Raw genomic sequence first — 21,240 nt, forward strand, 5'->3', positions numbered from 1 at the left:
CTGAGAAATAAAAAGGTTGCACATGGTAATAGTTTACAATGTTAGCCTGTGGCAAGCCAGGGGCTGTTTTAAGGAAGATATTTGAGACTGCTCTGCAGTGTTAGGCCAGTGACGTGAGGCACTGTGAAGACACTGTGAAGTGAATGGGACAGGTGCATGGTGGTGTCCTGAAAACAACAGGTTATAGTTACTGAAGTTTGGATCTATAGTCTAAAGTTTGGACTGCTTGATAAGGCCTGCTCACCAACGCGCTCAGCAGTGGCTCTGACACACAGCTTAAAACCCATAATTCCTCTGAAGTCATATCTCAAAAACGCTCCTCATAATGTCAGAACTTGCCCGAGAATCAACAAATTTTTAAAGTTTCTTTCAGTATCAAAGTAATCCAGTGATAGTTGTCTGAATGTCAATTGGTACCTTGCAAACAGGAACTGCTAACAGCTAATTCAGCGTACTTTTAATACTGACAATTTGCCAAACAAACGTAAACTTTAAAAAGAGTTTCTCAATCCCGTCTAACATGACCCACAGTGTAAACTCCAGAAGACTCTGGTATGATTAGAGTTCCATAAAAATACTTGTTTTTAGCCATCCTACCCCCAGACAGACTCAACTAACAGATGTTTCCATGGTAACGATCAATGACACACGCTTTTTTGTATTTTATTATTTATTAATTATTTTTAATATATTTTGTACAATCGTCACAGTAAAATGTTCTTGTAAATGTGGAGTTTTTGCAGAAGGAAAACATTTCTGCTGGAGATATGTGCAGCTTGACGCGTTTGCTTTTTAGACTTGTTTTTTTAATTTGAAAAAATGAGTCCCACTACGGTTGGACTATTAGTAGATGCAAGACTTAGTCTTTATGAGACCAGTCCCAGATCTTTACGTCATCATTTGCTCACTCATAAACTGATGGGGGGAGGACGAGGGATTTTGTGGAACAGACAGTAATTAAAGAAAATATTAGGATCCTTTCTTTTACTTGAAATTGGGCAGTAGGTGGAATTCCTACACATCATCTTAATAAGCAGTAATCTTAAGCATTTAAGCAGCAAACTGGAGAATAACTACTGTACTGCCACAGAACGGCAACTGAAAAGATGAAAAAGAGGGCTGCTGAATTCCAGTGAAATAAAGGCGCTTTACAGAGCAGCGAAAGCCATTCTTCTGTCTCTGTTGCACAGTTCATCTGCAGCAAGTTGCCACAGTCTGGGGGCCTTTCTGTCAATGATTGCCATATATAGAACCCAGGAGGTACTCCGCCGGCTGTGAGAGGTGTCACAGCACCGAGAGCCAGAGCCTAGCAGGACTAAGTCATTAAGCTGTCACTTAAGATTACATGCTGTCCCCACGATTACTCACATTACTGCCTCCATGAACAAGAGGCATAAGTCAGCGAGGGATGCTGAGTGCATGTATATCAGGCAGCTTCACAGCCGTTTAATTGATCTGATGACAGGTGGAAAAGGATAAAGTCTGCGGCTGATTATTCAGGGTGATCAACCAAACTAAACTCTAGAGGGGTGGGGGTGGGGGTGGGGGTGGCAGGGTGTCAACAGTTTAAATGATTCGAGGCACATTCTGCAGTTGATACGGTTTGCATGCTTTGCCTGCAACAAAAACCCGCCATGTAGAGGAACGCATTTCATATTGCTGCGAAGCACTCTTGAATACTAATAATGCCTGCAACGCTCAAAGCGCTGGTAGAGAAAGGCAAAGAGCTGGAGGGATGGACGAGTGCAGCAGACATTGTGAGGGAGAGAGGGAGATGACATTGCAGAGGAAAGGGAGGGAGGATGATTCAGGCAAGGAGAAACCAAATCTCTTGAAAACATGTTTGTACAGTCAAACAGAAAAAGCTTTAATGCACTAGAGACACATTCCCATTGCATCCACACAGGCATGAGGTGCAGATAAATGTTACGAGACGTGCTTTGACATGGGAGTGTCCCGTCTTGTTTTGGGGTAATTGTATCAGGATTAAGGAGAGGAAGCTTGAGCCCTGCTGTGCCTCTTACTTTTGCATGGCAAAATGACCTCACCCCAATCCCTAGGTGACTTACCTTACACACGCGAGCAATCCTCGACACAATGGTGTTGTCAAAGAAGTCAAATTCCTTTCCTGCCTCGCTGAAGAAGAAGTAAATCTTGTCGTCGTCACCAACGGGGTTGCCGATTGGCTGGCTCTCCTCGATGTAAGCTGACCCGACAAAGACTGGATCTGTCAAAAATAGAAAAACACAAAAGGAAACATGTTCCACCTTTATTATCAATCCGAGGGAACTATTTCTTTCAACAGCTTTACTGCTTTTGTTCAATGTATCATTGAGCAGAATTTGGAAAGAATTTGTCAGAGTCTACACAGGAGAGCTGTGTCATGCGATCCTGGAAGAGTAGAGGAAACAGCATCCTCTGTATAATTGTACTCAGATGTCTCATCAGGAGCACTCTGCATGAATTACCTAGAGATCAAAAGACAAGAGAGGTCTTAATTGTGCGCAAAGTGCGGCTTACTCCGGCGAAACCAGTGGCAGCCGGCTGAGGCTGTTTTGATGTGCATGTGCGGCGACTGATAGGACCGAGCTCACGCAATCTAAGAGCGCTTGTCTCTGCTCTCGGCCTGCATGCATTAGCGACTGTGTCTTGCTAATGATTGCTACTTTTTGGAGCTTATCTGCTCTGTTGGGTACATAATGGAAGATGTGTAGAAGGGAAAAAAAAACACAGTCTGCCATCTGATGGGGTAAATGGGGTTTACCTTGGAGCCATTTTAAAGAGTTTTCTGTCTTCAGTGCAGTTCCCTGACCCAAACTCTTGTAAATGACTGGTTCATTCCCTTGGAAGTTGCTGACAGTACCAGTGTACAATTCACCATCTGGAAGAAAACAAAGGGAAAGACAAAGATTGCAGGATTTTAATCGATGAACTTGATGTGTCATTAATTAAACATTATAATTTACAAAGAAATCATGTCTTTTTAACTGTTAGAGATGAAGTCAGTAACAGCTGAGAGCGAGCCGTTAGCACCGTAACAGAAGAGTGCGTGAGAGGGGTTATACAAATCATCTCCTTCACTCATATTCAGCTCAATTATTTACTAATTGCTTGTTAAAGAAGTTGAAAACAAACAGTGTCTGTTGGTGTCCAGCTACTTATCAGACAGTCTGATGTAGACAAACAACATTAGCAGGCACATCATGACTCATTACTGAATCAAAGATGTAGGAAGCATCAAAGAAGATCAGAAACAGTTGAGCCGGTTTTCAGCATCTCTGCCCAGAAGGAAGCTAGTGATAATAATACCTTCTTTTTTTTTTTTTTTTCTTTTAAAGTGACAACGGAAAACAAAAGCTGTATTTGATTACATACCAACGATGATGGCGGTGGATTTGTACTCCGGATTAAAGGGGCAGCGACTGCGCCCATCTTCCATCACAACCTCGCCCACGTCATCTCTCTCTAGTGTGAATGTTGACGTGTTCTGGAGATAGACACAAGCAGCAAATGTCCCTCAGACACAGTCCAATGAAATCAGTGACTTGGAGTTCATACTCTCCATTATAATGCACGGAGCGCACTGACATTTTGAGAGGTTGGTCATTTTACACATACAGTAGCTCTGTCTGATGAATAAACCATAGTATACAGTCTCTATAGGCAACCATGTTATTTCTATAGTAAGAAAACAAAAACTTATAGCAAATCCTATGAAAAAACCAAAGCCAACAATGAACTGATCAACTAAAAAAAAGCAGCCAAAGCCTCATATTTTATTCCTCTGTGCCATATCGCTCCAATGTTTTTCATATCAGTGAGCCACATCATTTCACTGGCTGATGATTTCCTTCATTTCCTTCATTACCTTCATTACCACTACCTTTCTTGTAAGTCAGTTGTACACTATCCTGTTTTAATAAATGTCAGCTAATGTGTATTAATCCCTTGCTCAAAAAAGTAACGTTTACTAAAAACTACACACTGTTGGTTTTCGTCTTTTCATGGCATTTGTTCACAATAAATAAAAATAAAGAACAACCTTATCCTTAGGGGACCATAGGGTCTGTTTACTGGCAGACTTTATGGTTTATGCAGGTAAAAATGAGTGTTTCGTAACAGGACTTCACTAATAATAAAAACTTCACTTTGGTGTCAATTAACAGACCATAGAACATACTTTAGGTAATTCTGGGTACGTATGGCTTGTCGATGTATTGTTTGCTAAAGCGTATACACGCCAGGTCAAACTACAGTAAGTATGTAGGCCAGTACTGAGTCTATGAAAACAATTTGTTATTTATAATGTCTCTTTCTCTCTGGAGGCATTTGTCAAGTCTGAGAAAATACCTCAAAGTAACATCACTTGCATAATCTCGGGGTTGGGCTTTTTAAGTCTGCTTTACAAAGACTGGGCAGGGAGTTGGAAAGATGTTTGGCATCTACCAGGCAGGAAGGGAGGGAACAAAAGACAATCTTGTGTCGCATTATGGCAAGTGTGGGTGACACCTTTGTACTGTTTGTTTTTGTTTGACATACAGTGAAAAAAATCCAAAGAAACATCAACAACAACAACTAACATATAAAAACAGAGAAGCGCAACATATTCTCGGGTCTGAGAATGTGGCACCTGCAATTGTCCAGCAATTTTGCTTGATACTTGACTTGATTTATTGATGATCATTTCATTAACAAAATATTAAATTTCTTTTGTTTGACTAATCAACCAATGGTTTCAATTTGAAGTTAAGGACCCAATATTATGGGAGGTTGATGCATATTAGTGAAAGACAGTGTTTCCTTGCTGAACTGCAATTTTGGCACTAAAAAGAACATATTTGTATAACTTCATATCAGCTTCAACTTTTGATATTTTTGTATTTTTCCCACCACTTACATTAAAATAGCTTTTAAAGGGATCTCTTTGCAGTCAGTATGAACAGGGAGATTAGCTACAATGACTAAAAAAGGCTTTCAATGTATATATATATGGGAACATGAGTATTGTATTAAGATGGACATGACAAAATATATGTGGGCAATTTGCAGTAATTGTAATTCTTCCTTGTTTCAATTACCAATAATGAAATCAAACAGGAGAGTATAAAGTCCATCGCCTGGGAAACCTTCCCATGATTCATCTTGATAAGATGTTTTACTCAGAGCTTATTTTAATTTATGTCTGTCATTTTGATTGTTTAGTGTATCCTTTTGGCATAAAACCCGGTGCCACTGTTTAAAAAGAGCTTTAAAAATAAATAATGTTAATATTATGCAACACACACACACACACACACACACACACACACACACAGAGGTCTGGACTCTATCAACATGATGAGTGTTCATCCAGACCAACCGAGCTCAGATTTGCTTGGAATCCCAGTTCAGGGCCTAAAGTCCTGCCAAGTCATCTTCAGTCTGAGACGTCCCGTGTTTTTCTTTCCCTCTGACGTCAAAGAGGGGAGTTTAATGCCCCCCTTTAAGAGCTGAGCTGTCGCCGAGCTCGATTGCCCCCCTATCACTGAAATCAATGTCATCCTGCTGCCGGTTACCATCGCTCCAGATGTACTCCTCTGCTAGATAAACAGATCCACTGCTTCCCTCTCACTGGAAACCACACAGCTCATGTACCCCCTGTTGACTTGTCTGGCTAAAGTGCCTCAGCAGGATTTGGTTACGCTTGGATAACAACAGATCCAATACTGACATGGTGGATAAAAGAGCCTGATTCCTAAAGAACACCTAAAAATATATCAAAATTCAAAACTGTTCTGGTGAGAGGAGGGGAGAGACATATATAAAGCCTATATGTATTAAAAAAAATTCAAGGCTTCTTTTATAAATGGCAGGAGTAAAATCAACTCTAAGAAGTGAACAAAAGGCAGAGTGAGAGGTCATTACTTACGATGTAGGCGCAGATAGGACTGAAAGCATAGGTGCCACACACATAGAGATGAGTGCTATTCAGCCGCAGAAGAATTTTGATGTAATTGAAGCAATCAGTCTGGATGGGGAAGAAACGGAGAGAGAGAGAGAGAGAGAGAGAGAGAGAGATCTATGAATCCACAAGAATTTCTCACAAGTGAATGTGTTTTTCTTTCTTAAGAGCTCCTTAAAATCTTTTAATGAAAAACTCCAGTCATAAGTAAATCTTTTTACTTCAGAAAGTATTGGACAGAAAAAAAGAGAAATATTCCCCCTCTCTCAAACTGTTGGGAAAACCTCCCAGCATCACACAGCAGTTGCCTGGTGAGCTTTCTGTAATACACAGACCAGAGTTGTACACTGCAGAACACAGATTACCGAGGCTTGTCGCCCAGGGATACAACAGCTGGCATGACAACAAGGTAACAGACAGACAGAGAAAGAAGCAGTGCACAAAAAAAGAGCAATTCCCCGGCGAGCCTGCACACTTGATGAATCTATTTGTAACTGGTGGAGAGGTTTGTCAACATAAAACTCTATGCTCATTCTCTCCTCTCACAGTCAGTCAGAGAAGACTACAAGGAAAGGACCCTGGACAAAAAAATCCATGCTTTCGATATCATCATTACAGAACAATTTTTCCTGGGTATTTTCATTATTTTGGTGTGTTAGCGGTTCAGTAAAAGATGCCACTCACCTCCAGGTTCTTCCCTTTGAAGCTGCACTCCTCTCTCTTTCCAGCAGGAGTGCCCCACGTCAGCTGAAGATGAAAAAGAAACCCTGAATAAGTCATGTGAAACTCAGGGAACCATGCTGATTCTACTGCCCCTCAACAAGACCGTTTCTTTAAGATCAAAATGTACACAAAAAAACAGGTGTGAATTATGTGGAGCAAAACAAAAATGACAGCTTATTATGATGCACGAACAAAATAAAGAAAACAAGTAAGCCGTTTTTGTATTTTACATTTGACAAGAATTTAACTCAAAACCAAATCACACTGTCAGTTCAAAGTTTGTTCAAGTGCTTAAATTAGTCTCAAAATGCCAGTTGCAACCAGTCCAGTCCTGCACATTTCTAAGCAAACGCTCATTGCAATTTGGACTCTTTCGACATGCTCACGTTCTTCTGCAGCTTGGTCTTGCTGATGTCCGAGAGACTGAGGGCAAACAGTGCCTCCCTGGCTCCGACGTACAGCATGTCGTCCTCCTGGCTCAGCAGCAAAGAGGTGTAATTAAAGACGCCGTCCACCGAGAATCTCTTGGCCGACCTCTCCTTTGCATCTGGAAAACAGCAGGAAAAAAAACACAGAGAGAAGATTACCATCACGTAGCAGGACAGAACAGAAAGGAGCAGACTGGTACAGAACATTTCCTGACGCTCAACGTACAAGAACACACATTAAAATGTGCTCACAAGCACATAAAAAGCTCCCAAATTACGACACTCAAAATACTGTTAAATTGTGTGTAGACCTTTTGCCTTTCTCACGGAGGAAAAGTATTAATGATTTCCTTTCACAGTACAAGGGTTTTAAATGTGTGCCAAAGGTGTAAGAGCTCCAAAAACATTAACGTTTCACCTCATTCTCAGGATATAAAATATTTACTGTTAGAGGAAACAGAATACTTAACAAGATGATTAGGTCGGGATTAAACACCAAGATCACACCAACAAACCATAGGAGTCGTTTTTCATATTTAACAAGAAACTAACTTCATGCTAAAAATGCTAATGCTACACACAGAGCTAACGTAATGTAGTCACATACATAATCTCCTTTTCCATCTTGCTCAGATGGGAAATCGAATTCACAGTGTTTCTGCTACATTGATATCGTTCATCTCAACCAGGAAGTAAGCATTCATGCTAAAAAATGCTACCACTAAAAACAAACTTAATCTAGTTAGTGGCATGACTTGGTTTCTCAGTTTTCTCAAATGCAGAAGCCTGAAAAAAAAAAAAAAAAAAAGGCACAGTGGTTGTGCAAATGAGAGGAGACATCTACCGAGAAGTGTTTTGTTGGCCAAAGCACAGAATGGATTGAAACTGACATTAGCTTATGTGGCCTTCTGTGGATCTGATTTGTTGGGCTAATCAGCCAATCAGGAGAGTTAACACGATGTCAGGAGTGATGTAAAGGATGTGGGATTAAGACAAGTCAGATGTGTACATCTGTGTATGTATGCTGGAGTTGGGGGTTCGTCTGCATTCACACAGAGGGAAGAACAGAAACTGTTTTTCCGACTTTGTGTTTGCGCTTTATTCCAAGATGCTTAGATCCACTGTTAGCCTCGTACTCACATCATTTAAATCAATTAGCTGCTTTTTCTGGACAGATTTGTTAACGAGTGAAATCAGACACAAGCAAACAGTGTATGTAACCTTTTCAATTAGCTGAATCAGTCATATTAGTGCTAGCATTGGATTTTACGTAGGTGTAACTAACAAGTTTAACCCAATTTTTTTTTTTTTTTAAACTGCAAATGCGAGTTAGTTAACTGAAATAAACAGCTGGTGGTGTATTGCCTTTACACCACTGGAGCTCCCGCTTTGCTATTCCCAGTTCTCCAAGAAGATCTGGAAAACACAGCGCGCCACAAATCAAGCACGAGACAAGAACAAGTGGACTGACATGACATTACGTCCAACTAAATCACAACACATACAGCTGATCTTCAGTCACATAGATTTATGATACAAAGTGGAAAACTCTCATTGAGCATGCTGTCATTTCTGAATCCTGGAGGCGACTGTCCTCCCCGTTTATCCCACAGTGGCAGCCAGCAGCTACTGTAGGCTCCATGAGAACATGTCATACGTATGCCAATGAGCCACGTCCACACTTTCCTGTGCTGGCCAGCTTTGTCTTTGCTCTGCTCAGCACTGGCAGCAGGGTAAAAGCCTCTTCTATTCAACACCAATCTAAATCTCCTTTAGTCTGCTGCTCGCCAGCCCTCTTCAAATGGATCTCTTTAGCATTGGGCCATAAGTCAAATGAGTTACTTTTTCCCACATCGCTCCATTCCCTGCAGCCTCAAATAGTTCCTCTGATGAAGTACAGATTCAATACAGTACACATTGCTCTTTTTATAGAATTTCCCCTCTGCATCGCAAACAACTTGGGGTCCTCTACAGTGGTATCAGCAGCAGCTTTTTGCGTCTCTGATCTCTGAAGTTTTGAAGAGGTCTGAATTGATTTTTGGAGCCAGTTTTTGTGAGCAGCATGAGGTCTGACAGCTGGTCACTTTTTCGGTTTGACTTACTACCCGATAAACTGCTTAGAAAAACCAAATATAAAAGCCAATACAAGGTCCAAGAAGTACTGGAAAATGGATGTTATTGCTTGATATCTAAACAAGACTAAGAATCTCCTAGAGTCCAAAGACACAGGCCATATGCAATGAAATATCTGTGAATCCGCTGCTTACGTACTTCATACTTTGCAGTTTTTGGCCATCTTTGTAAATGTTTATCTCTTGCCTCCCATTCCAAACATATTAAACACACTTGATGTGCTCCCCAAGCCAAAACGTTGGGGGTCACGGACTCCATTTGCTTGTCCAAATAAGATTACAGGCTCGTATCTGGGGTCGTAAACACTAATATTTGCTGCAGTTAAACCATTTACAGCCCCCCCCCCATGTACAGCAAGCAAAGTGAACGTATACACTTCTGGTAGTAAGAAAAAGACACCAGCAGTACGTTTATCTCCAACACTCCAGGTGGTGCATTGGGCTATAATGCAAATGGAGCCAGTAAACTGCAATAAATGTTTACAACCCACTACTTAAACTTTTCAATATGCTTGCAAACAAATGGTTCATCCAACACTCAAGGCACTTTGGCAGATGATTGTCTTCCCCTTATGGGAGTGAAAGCCAGCTGCACAAGCTACATCTTGTCCAAAATCAAATCTTAAGCCCTTTCCAGATCAACAGCCCTCATTCTGTTCAAAACGTTGTGACATCTGGAGTCAATGAAGAGAGGGGCCTGTCATTAAAATCAGGGGAGGGAATACGAAGTAGAAAAAGACTCCCTATTGTCATCCTTAGGTTCGCTCAGGACAGGAAGAAATACAAGTTTTCCGATGTGGAGGAGAGCTGGTTTTATTTCAAGGTATATTAAGTCTGTTAAAAATGTCCTAAATGCTCTTAAAGAGAGCTGTACTCAGTCCCAGTGGACCCTGCAGTTGGCAGACAAAGGAGTGCCATCTCACCGCTCAACAGGGGGACATATCATAGCTTGACTGTCACGGCTCCCCTGGGTTTTGGCTATTCACTGGAACCAAAAACAGCCTTCCCTCAGCATATTAAAACTCTCTGACATAAATCACAGTGACATCCTGTTAGACAGACAATAGAGTAACGAGCAGAGGAGAGCAAACTCATGAAACTTTTACTCGGAGAGCAGTCCAGGGCTACTTAGCAGGAGGAGTGTGTGTGGGGGGGGGGGGGCTGAGGTCGAGTACGGAGTGGGAGTTGTGGTTACCAGGAAGATTGGATTGAGATGTTGACCTATGAAGAAACATGCAGACAGGGGGGAAAAAATATTATTTTCAAAGCACTCTGAGATTGATTTTTGATAAGAGCAGAAGGTCAAGCAGTAACAAACGTCAGCGCTGTGTCAAGCTGCAGAGATTTCAAGAAGACACTCGAGGCTTTCTCGCTCTTTTTTCATTTAGAGAGGCTGGAACTTCAGAGATTTTTTTTTTTTTTTTGCACTTTCTAATGCAGCAGGTCACTTGTGCGTTTTGACATCCTTGCAGCAGAATGCCGAGCATCCGGCGAGAGCAGCAGCAACTGCAGGCCATTTCACAGCCAGGTGCCAAGTCCATTCATCACCCCGCTGTTTAATCAGCTGGCTGTCACCGAGCCGAGCCCTCAACCTCTGCTAATGCTCATCAAATCACACCTACCGTCAATATGGCCGCTTTATTGTCGGCGCTAACGTGCTGAATTAGTTAGTACTACGGGTTTGTTGAATTTCAGCCTGAGAGTCGAACCGAGTACATTTGCCTCAATTCTCCATGGTTACAAAAGTCTGCAAGCTGCAATGGAAACTGGCCATTGGTCCAAATCTTGGTCAAGTGACATAGTTCAAAAGATGCATCATTTGAGGACAGTTTACAGCTGGAAAAACACGGTGGGCATGTAATGCAACAACATTCAAACACTGAACGTCTTTTCTCCTCTGTCAGATGATAACCTCTCACTTATTAATTTGAATTTCAGCAGTGTTGTATTGTATTCATTCACGGTTTTTTATTTTTGTAAATCAGTGGAGGTAAAGATGGCAGAAGCAAAACTCATATCATAGGATTCGAGAGAGCAGCTGCTCTGTGATCACAGAAATGTTTGCTTTTTAGTGAGAGAGTCAGACTGATTCTGTGCACACTCAAACAGCTACAAACGTCTTGAACTAAAACTGAAACACACGAGGGGAAGTCTTTCATCTGTACCTGCAGGTGGTGTAAAATCTCCACCTCTGCATGTATTAATTTCAATGATGGTTGGAATCACCTTCCATTTGCACATCATATAACATTTTCTGAAAAGTAGATGCCAGTGCTGATGTAAGCTGCTGTACTGAGTTGAATATTGGACTTTGTACCTGTAATATAGGTGGTTTTCTTCTTCTAGGCACAGTGCAACAGGAAGACAACAAATAGTGTAGCACATACAACCGCTGCCAACCTGTTGGTGACCTACAATTCGATACTGTGCCTGAACGCATCCTGTGTAGACAGTGACGGAGGACTCACACTGCTGCTGCTCTGCTAACGTAACCTCGGGCAAGAAAGTAAATAAATGCATTTCCGAAAATGTTGAACTGCTGTTGAGACAAAAATAAGAATGGCTGTAATGTAGCAGACACATTAATATGATTCTTCTCATGTAAAAAAACAAAAACAAAAACATTTTGTGTAAACAAACAGAGCTGGGAGATCAGGCGTCCAAATTTGCAAAGTGACAACAATTAAGATTTACTTGCTCTGAATCTCCTCATTCAAATCAGAGCTGCGTGTGTTTAGTGTGTGCTTGTTCACCACTGAAGTAACCAAGATATCACAGGGTGCCAGCTTGCAGACATAATGTCACTGAGAAATAAAATACATGCCAGCACTTTGGCATGCATCATATTTCAGAGAAAATGGAGCAGGATCAAGCTTTTTTTTTTTTTTCCTTTCTAAGGTTTAATAGTACTCCACCGGTGGGGCGATTGATTGGCTGCTTGGTAGGTGTACGCCTGCCAAGACACTCCTAAAAGCCCTGACTGTAAACATGCCCCAGATTTACTAAAGCAGCATGAGCCAAGTCACAAGGCAAGGGGGCAATGGGGACAAAGGGGTTCGCTTGCAGCCGGGTGGAGACAACCCAAAGGAGAGGAGCACGTAGCACAGCTGATATTAATCTCACACCGAGCTCTGCTTATCTTACATGCAAGACACAAATTTATTTAAAAAAAAAAACACACACACAACTATCTATCTCTGCCCTCTGCCAGCTGACGCTACACAACAGTGCACAGCTTCAAGGCTCTCTGTTTGACATGATTTGACAGTGGGCTTGATAGCGGCGCTGGAGCTCCTGACAGAAGCCGACAGAAGTCACTTCAAGGTCACCGCGGCACTGCTCCTCCTGATGTTTGGGCAAAGTGATGGTTATTTCATTGTCGGTGGATACTGGCAACCGAACGCAGCCTCGTTTTCTCTGCTGCTGTGCTGTACGCCAGCCAAGTCAGCACAGAAACAGTTTGTCTGCACAGTCAGGAGTGAGGAGGCAGACTGGTTGGAGGATTTGGGGCAAACTTTAAACAGATTTCACATATTTGCGTTCCATTTTAACTCAGTTCTTATTGAACCGTCACTTTACATGAGTGAATTCTGATTCAGTTAAATTTACAAATGAATGCCCGGTAAGTGGAAATTTACCAAAAACTTGATAAAAGACAAAGTCAGAGGGAAAGTGAGGCAAGGAAAATCTGACTTTACTGGCCTGTAGATAAAAGCTGGGATCATCTGGAATCAGTTTGTGAAAGAGTGCGACATCTATAGTATCTGTAAGGTCATGCCATCAGGCCCATGTGTTGTGTTGTTTGTAATCACTGGGAATGACGGCGTGGATTTGCAGCAATTTTGTGTGTGTGTGCGTGCTGTGTGTTATGTTTGTATTTGAGTGTGTACACAACCCGCTAAGAGATGGCTGCACCTTGCAGATAATAACCAGAGGCTAACAGTGTGTAAGTCCAGTGTTCGCTGTGTGTGAGGATTATGGAGCAAAAAAAAAAAAAAAAAAAAGGTTTTTAAAGGTGCCACGTGATTGCATGTGCAGAAACACACGAGCACAACCACGGAAAACAATGAAATGACTGAATATTTGTTGGAGATGTGAAACAGCTGTGTGAACTGTGCAAGGCCTGAAATGCTGAAAAATGCCTCCTTCACCCTCTGAAGAAAAAAAACAAAAAACATCCTCTCCCCCACGCACATGTACCGAGGATGAGGTCAGTGCAGAAAACACTGCATATCTCTAAAAGCAGAGAACAAGGTGCTGACACAGACATGATGCTCTGCTCTGTAATTATTGGCTCTTAGGTGTCATCCTGATGTACTCTGGATTGGCATACACCTACCCAACACTCAAAGAAGAGGAGCGAGGGCAGTGGTCTATCACAGCTGAAAGCTTGCAAAATCCTGGATAATAGCTTGGTGAGACAGAGGAAGAATCTGTGTGGTATCTGAGAGAGGTATTCAAACAGAGAAACAGAGAGAGAGAGGGAGACAGATAGTTGGTATAATTTCCTCACTCACAATTCAAAACAGACGTGCCTGTGCTTGTCATGTGTGGGATGCCTCTTCAGCCTCCCTCTCCCTCCATCTTACTCCTACTCTCTCTCGCTCTCTCTCTGTGAGGGTGAGAGACAGTGGATGTCACTGGAATCATTCAGGCCTCTCACCGAACGTTTTGTACTCAAGCAGAATCGGTGCCCAAAACTAAAGCCAAGAAGGAGCGACATTGTTTTAAGGTGCAAATGGATTGGCTAACCACCAATGTAGTTGGTAAATTCACTAAACTCACTATGATTAAAATAAATTAATAAATAAAAAAGACCAAATTAAGTTATGTAAGGATATTTCAAGAAATACATTTTTTAACTTCTGAAAGAAAAAGAAAAATATCAATACAAAATGTATATAATCCTCATGACTTTCATGAGAGCAAACCCCATTTTTTCCCATTCATGGTCAACATTTTTTTCTACCACAGGGCTGATATACAGTATAGAGACAAACAACCATTCACGCTCACATTCACAGCTACAGGCAATGTAGAGTTGCCAGTTAACCTAACCTGCATGTCTGTGGACTGTGGGAGGAAGCTGGAGTACCTGGAGTAAACCCATGGAGAGCTCCACACAGAAAGACCCTGGCCGGCCGAACACAGAACCCTCTTGCTGGGAGGCGACTGCACTATCGCACCGGCCCTTACTATGTATTAATTTTCATTATTAATGGCACGGTCCGCCATTCCCACACCGGATTCAGATTGCATTCACAGGTGACAATGCATGCATGCATCAAAGCTGTATTAAGTTACTTCTCACGTGAAGCACTCACAGGAAATGCAATGTGTTTGTCACTGAGGTAAGCACTGACTGCATACCATAACTTTCTGCAGTTTTTCAACAGATACACTAGTTGCTATTCTGCTGTATTTTTGACAAAGTAGCTGCTCAGTGAATGTTTGCTGTAGCAGTAAAATGCACCGTCTATTCCCACCAGTAACAACGGGAGTCAAATTCAACCAGTACTGAAATCTTCAGAGTTTTCACTCTAACGAAGCGTCGGGCAGCTCCTGACGTTCCATACCCTAATCCACCCTCTGCTATTTCAAATGTTTTCTTCATTATGGTCTTTACTTCTGTCTGTATACACACAGAAAAACACATGCACACCAAGAAAGACTGGCTTGATGAATAGCATGATATATGGCTCAGCCAAGTGGACTTGAAGAGGGAAAAAAAATGTCATTTGTGTTGGCACTGCAAAGGTCCAAATCCAGCTGGCGTACACATGCTTGCAGATGGTTTCTGCTACAGCTAGAATCCCACCAAAGCACACTTCGATACATTTCTGCTGCCATTTTTCGGGTTTGCACTCGTCGGTTTTCAGGACACCACTGGAGCTTCTTGCAGTTTACTAAGTGCACTCACTCTGGACTGGCATATGCTGAAGGTTCTTAAGTGCTACCAAAAGCATACAGACTTAACCCACACTGCGTATGACTGTGTGTGTGTGTGTGTGTGTGTGTGTGTGTGTGTGTGTGTGTGTGTGTGTGTGTGTGTGTCTCTCTGGAGAGGCACTTGATGAGAAGAGCAGGCTGGGGTCACACCGGGTCTCTTACTCTCTACTCATCCACCACAAAGCAACCGAGGACAAGAAGTGGTCAAGCACATTGGTTTACACTCCTTGCTAATGGTTTTTCTTACCCACACGCAAACGCACATACCTGTCATTCGGATGCATACAAGCTCTTACTCTTGTTGTTCCACTGTCATATTTATTTCCTGTACTCATGCTGCTATCAGGAGCCTGGTGAGTTCAAGCTCTCACCCACCTAGCCTCCATATTTTGGATCTTAAGGGTTATTCTTCCCAGACACAGTTTAGAAAAAACATTCAAGTCTATCTCTTTCAACAGGTGTCACTCACACCGATAAGAACAAAACTTCCTCTCCTGCGTCTACGAGCGCTACACCTGCAGGCACAGCAGACTGTCAGTTGTTGTTACTGATCAAGTCATGTTAAAAAAAAAAAAAAAAAAAACTGAAACCAAAAAAAAAAAAAAATCAGACAAGACAGGATTTCTGTGAAATCAAGAGACTTTAACTGAATCCTTCAGCTCAGCATGTGATATATAGTCGACCCAAGCGTCACAGACACACACACCTCACTCTCTCTTTTCACTCAAACCCACCAGTAGGAATAAGAGGCATGTGGAGTGTATTAACGTACTGGATCTGAATCAGGAAAGTTCTGACTTTTAATGAAAGATACATGAGACGGCTGCTTTTAACTATTTCACTTCTGCCTCAGCTCAAATGTGAAAGCTGCCATGAAATAAATGTATAAGCATGTGCTTATTTTTGTAGTGTGGCATTTTTTTTAAATTTAAAAAAAAAAAAAAAAAAAAAGCTATGAGACTGTGATATAGTTTAACATTTCATTATATCTATCAGTTTTAAAATATGTCCTAAACTATATGACCACATAGTTGAATCAACAAAAATCCCTGTAGTCGCCTATCAGGATACTCACTTTAATTAATGTATCAAAACATGACAGTAGCCAGCTTTACGTCAAGTATTAACACTTCTTCGACAACCGTTGTTTGAAACGCATCAGCCGAGAGAAATACTGCAACTAGTTATCTGGTTTTTTAGCGAATGAGAGAATTTCCCATGATAAGATGCAGAAGGAGGAGCCAAGAGTTCCACCGTGTTATGTTCTTCATCAGCACACAGAATCAGTTTCAACACGATAAGCTGAGTGTGTGACTGTTTACATCCCTACAACTGCAGACACACAGAGTAAACAGTGAAGGCTGCAGATGGCTGTTTTTTTTTCTGGTGACAATACTACACAGTATGACAGTGACAGTGAGTGAGTCATTTCTGTTTAACCAGAAAAACTGATTTAAAAAGTTTATGTGTGAATAAATGTGTGCGTGCAGAATACCAATGAAGCCAGATACTGATTCTGCTCCTACAAGCAAAAGAGTGCACTGTGGTAAAAGCAGTGTATTCATTCAATGTCTTTTTAATGCCGAATGTTATGGGGAAATAAATGTTTTCTGACGACAAAGTGCATCATGAGAAGATGTTTTGCGTGTCACAGCAACTGTAAAACTATGAAAATTTCCACTGCAATACGTTAATAGTGATAAGGCAAAAAACATTTTTGTTTTGGACCAATCTACACTGCATCACAGCAATCCAAAAAAACACCTAATGACACTCTTTAACCTCACATTCCTCTCTGTCCATCTTAATTAACAGCTGCACCATTATTTCTCGCTGCTTGCCATTTTCTTCAAATCAAATGTTCCTGATCGAAATCTGCGAAGACTGAACTTTTCTGTACATTCCCTGGAGCGTGCAGGCAACGAAGCCATTAAAACGTCTGAAACAGACGGAGTTGATGTGCTGTAATTATGCTCCATTGTTGAGGCTGTTATGGCGTTATATGCAGGCACTTGTGAGTGCCACCTCTGCTGGAAGCCACAGACCGCTTTTCTTTCAGGATCAGTGGGCGTGTCCTTGCCGGGTTTTAGGTGGGCATCGGAGCATGTCTAAAACCTCACGAGTATTTGGCCTGACGCCCCCTCTCGCTGCCCCTCCTCTGTTTCTGCACTGCGATCCACACACTGCCAAGGTCACTGGATTAGCATGCATGAGAGAAAGCGCACAATATTCTCCCAACATAAACCAAACATTAACGGGAAAGGACACTGTGTACACTGAGCATACACGGCATGCTCAGTAGCTCAGCTTAAAGGGGCATTTTGATTCGTCTCTCTCTCAGCCGACTGTGTGAAAGTAATAAGACTGAAAACGTTGCCTTGTCATCTGAACGTTTCCTTTGTTGGACATACAGTAGCCTGCAAACAACACAAACCTCACATGTAAAGATTCCTGAAGCTTTGAAATGCGGCTTGTGCGAAATATGGCCTCTTGTAGTGGTTGTATAAAATTTGTTCTCTCTTCCAGGTCCACCTGTCCCTATGTCAAATATTATATCAAGAGCAGAAATTAATTAAATCTAAAGATTCAAATGCGATGTGATCATCAAAACATTTCCCTTGATTAGGTGAGACAATTCTTTCACAAAGGTTATGATGCATCTAAAATTTTAATAAAACTTACAAAGACGAACCCATTTCTGAATACATAGGACAAGCTACACTGACCATATGTAGACAGTTACACATTTTTTGTTCTGCAGGCTCTCTGCTTCAGCACATTCAATTTCAAGTAAAATCCAGGGTAGTACATTAAAGTGCCAAGTCTAAGCTTTAATTTGAGCGAGTTTACATCGGTGTAGAAAGAACTGTGTGGGTGATCTGACCCTTCTAATACATAGTGCCCACAGTAATTGCTATAAAACTAAATTACACTGGGACTGATACTGCTGAGCTTTTTTGCCAAGTGATACACGAGAAGCTTGAACTCACTCTCGAATCTGTATGATAAATATAAAGCTACAGCCGGCAGCAGGTTAGTTTAGCTTAGCATAAAGATTGGAATCATGGGAAAACGGCTAGAGAGTTCTGTCTGAAGGCAACAAAATCTGCATACAGAATTTTTGGCTTTTGGTTTTTTCATGGATTAAACAAGATACTGAACCTTACGGGGTCTGGTAGGTGGGTTTTGTTATCTTCTGATGGGGTCAGACTAGCTGTATCCCCCTGTTTCCAGTCTTTATGCTAAGCTAACAGGCTGCTGGCTGTATCTTAATAATGAAGAGGCAGACAAGGGTAGCACCGTTAATCTCAACAAACTCTTTTCAAGGCAGCAAATGCGTACATTGATATGTTGAACCATTACTTTAAAATGAACCATATTCACAGCGACAGCAGGGTGATATGCTTCAGCGCAGTTCATGAACTTGAGTCATAATCTTTAAAAACAAAAAACAAATGAGCTTGAACCAAGCGAAAGAAAAATAAAGTAAAGCAAATCATCTCCTTAGCACATCTCTGGAGAAAGACACTAACATCCTGCCTGAGAAGTTTCTGATACATGCCGCATGCCTAACCAATGCTCACTGCTTCAGGTCCCATGATCCTTTGTGCTGCTTCTCTGCACAAGAGCCATAATGAAAAACAGACAACTCTCCCACTGCAGCGACCACAAAAACCTCCACTCACTACACATGAGAGATTAGCCTGCTCATTAGGACAGAAGGAAGGAGCGAGAGGAGAGGGAAGGAGGACAAAAAGGAAAGGGACGCCGTTCCAGGAAAAAGGTTGTGTTGAGGCAAGGGTCCTCTCTCGAGAAAACAGCCCCAGTCCCCCTTTTCTTACAGACTATACAAGCCAGAATGGGGGTTTAAAGGGGTGACCTGCTTTACATGTTTTGTATCAATGGAGCGGGTTGAATTGAGGCTAGTTTATATACGAAACGTTTAGCATGTGAGCGACGCTGCAGACCCTGTTTATGCAAATCCGTATTCTTAATGAAAAGGTTACAATCAGTGTCAGTGACGTTTAAATAAGATTTTCTACACCGTATTACCAGCTGAAAAGCATGTTGTCTCACACTACTACTTATGCTCTCAAGCTGAAAGAATCTCAGTCACTAACTGCTCATGTCAAAATACATGAAATTTAGATTATGAATGCTGAGTGGAGTGAAGCAAAGTGAGGGAGAAAAAATAAAAAAGACACATCAGTCGTTTGCAAAACACTCAGCTGCTGGGAACCAGCCTTGGGCCTATTTAATCCATTTAGTGCTTTGAGAAACAAGTTAAATGTCTCAAGTATGTGAAAGGTTGTTCTTGGGTATGAGCGATGCCAATTTGAGATGGTGCATGTGAATTACAGCATGATGCCTGGCTGAGTTGGAGGAAGAGAGAAGAAAACAAGCATCAGATTGTTGTTTTCAGAGGGAGGAGTTTCAGATTGAGACAGGTAGTGTTTATAGGAGCCAACACACCCACACATCCATGTAAGCCTGTACTTAGGTTGCTGCTGGATTGGCAGATTTGCTTGTATGAGCAGTTCTGCAAGACAGACAAGGACAGGGAAGAAAAAAATAGCACTGCAGGAAGCGGAGAGTCAATTTGATGATGATGATGATGATGATGAATAGTCCTTTCCTATCAGCTACAACACAGGACATTAAAAAATAAGTGTTAAGTGAAAATCGGTCAATTTCCAAACAGCAACCTGATTTATCCACTCCTTCATTTGTCACAATCTCCCATAATTCATCAATTACCAAAAAAGCTGTCAGCTGAACAAACAGAGAGAAACAGCGCCATGTTTTTGAATTATGAAAGCTTAATCCAAAGCTATTACAATTACAAGAGGAGAGCTGCAGTGTGTGCGTGGACTAATTACATGCAACGATGAAGTCAGGTGCAAAAAGGTCTTCTTCACCAGGCAACGCATTAAGGTTATATTTGTGAGATCAATTGTTGCACTCAGCTGAACATTACCAACATGTCAATTAGAAGCAAAATTTTGACGGTATGAAGCCAGACTACACGTGCTGTACAGCAGTTAGTCGGTCCCAAATTGTAGCACTTTTATTTGTTTTTCATACTATGCCACAGATGCTTCTCCCTGTCAAGGCTCAGGGTGAAAAAGAAAACCAAGGCGCACAGTAAACTTTGTGCAAAGTGACGTCTAATCTGAAAATAATTGCATGTATTTATGAGAAGTGGTGTTTGCAATGCTGGTGTCTTCAAAGTGGCATGTGTGTGACGGGGCCTGCAGGCACTTGTGGTCTCTCTATGAATACACTGCTGCAACGGCTGCATCACTACACACTACACTACAACACAGCTGTGTTTGTTGCATTTGTACACCATTGACCTAAATTATGGTTTTGGGATGGACCGTTGCTAAGTGTGCCATCGTTGCACGGCACATAACGCAGTCTGCAGTGATAACAGTGGCGGATTTGCCTCTCGAAATTCTTAGCCATTTTTTAAACAGCGTATCCTCGATTCCAGACATAAAGTAAAGTAAGCTACTCAAGTCTATTTTTTTTTGATTACGTCAGCTAAAACTGTTGGAGCAGATTTCTCAGCTGTAGCTAGCGTTAGCATTACCTTCATGAGTTGGTTGAAACAAAGTCTCTGGTTGACACTTTATTTTTTCCAAACTGGCTGACTTAAAAACACAAACCCTGAAAAGTGATCATAAGTCATCATCATGCTAAAAGACAAGAGGCTAAAGCAACATGTCCCAGACCGTCAATTATGTTTTTGAATAACACTGAGCATGTGTCCAGCTATGCTTGCAATAGTTATAACAAAAGTCAGGTAATTATTTAGACTTACTGTATGGGAAACTGATGCGCGGCGTGACATCATCCTCAGTGGCCATCACTGATTGGAAGCAGCTAGCCAATAGCAGTGCAGCAGCCAGAAGACAGTGGACAGTCACATCTAATGTCCACATGGTTGGTGGATCCTCTCAAACAGACATACACAAATGCTTGTTTTTAAGATTCCTTGGTATTCATTAAGCTCCTCGACCCTGCAGAGCTTTATTTTCTCATTCTCATCTTCCTGCAGGCC

The 21,240-nt window shown here is 41.7% G+C and overlaps 1 protein-coding gene across 1 annotated transcript in view; it reads right to left on the minus strand.

The window, feature by feature from the left end:
• sema4bb (sema domain, immunoglobulin domain (Ig), transmembrane domain (TM) and short cytoplasmic domain, (semaphorin) 4Bb) overlaps nt 1–21,234 on the minus strand; it is a 33,816-nt gene extending 12,582 nt beyond the window's left edge. The window contains exons 1-7 of the mRNA XM_023411910.2: nt 21,001–21,234; nt 7,051–7,211; nt 6,626–6,688; nt 5,909–6,007; nt 3,376–3,487; nt 2,765–2,881; nt 2,070–2,227 (exon numbers count right to left, since the gene is read on the minus strand). Coding sequence (XP_023267678.1) covers nt 2,070–2,227; nt 2,765–2,881; nt 3,376–3,487; nt 5,909–6,007; nt 6,626–6,688; nt 7,051–7,211; nt 21,001–21,121 — 831 coding nt within the window. The 5' untranslated portion in view covers nt 21,122–21,234. The remainder of the gene's footprint in view (nt 1–2,069; nt 2,228–2,764; nt 2,882–3,375; nt 3,488–5,908; nt 6,008–6,625; nt 6,689–7,050; nt 7,212–21,000) is intronic.
• Nucleotides 21,235–21,240: the final 6 nt, after the last annotated feature.

Source organism: Seriola lalandi, unplaced genomic scaffold (genome assembly GCF_002814215.2).
Source record: "Seriola lalandi dorsalis isolate HSWRI2012SDOR001 ecotype SW California unplaced genomic scaffold, Sedor1 jcf7180002054474, whole genome shotgun sequence".
Taxonomy (NCBI): domain Eukaryota; kingdom Metazoa; phylum Chordata; class Actinopteri; order Carangiformes; family Carangidae; genus Seriola; species Seriola lalandi.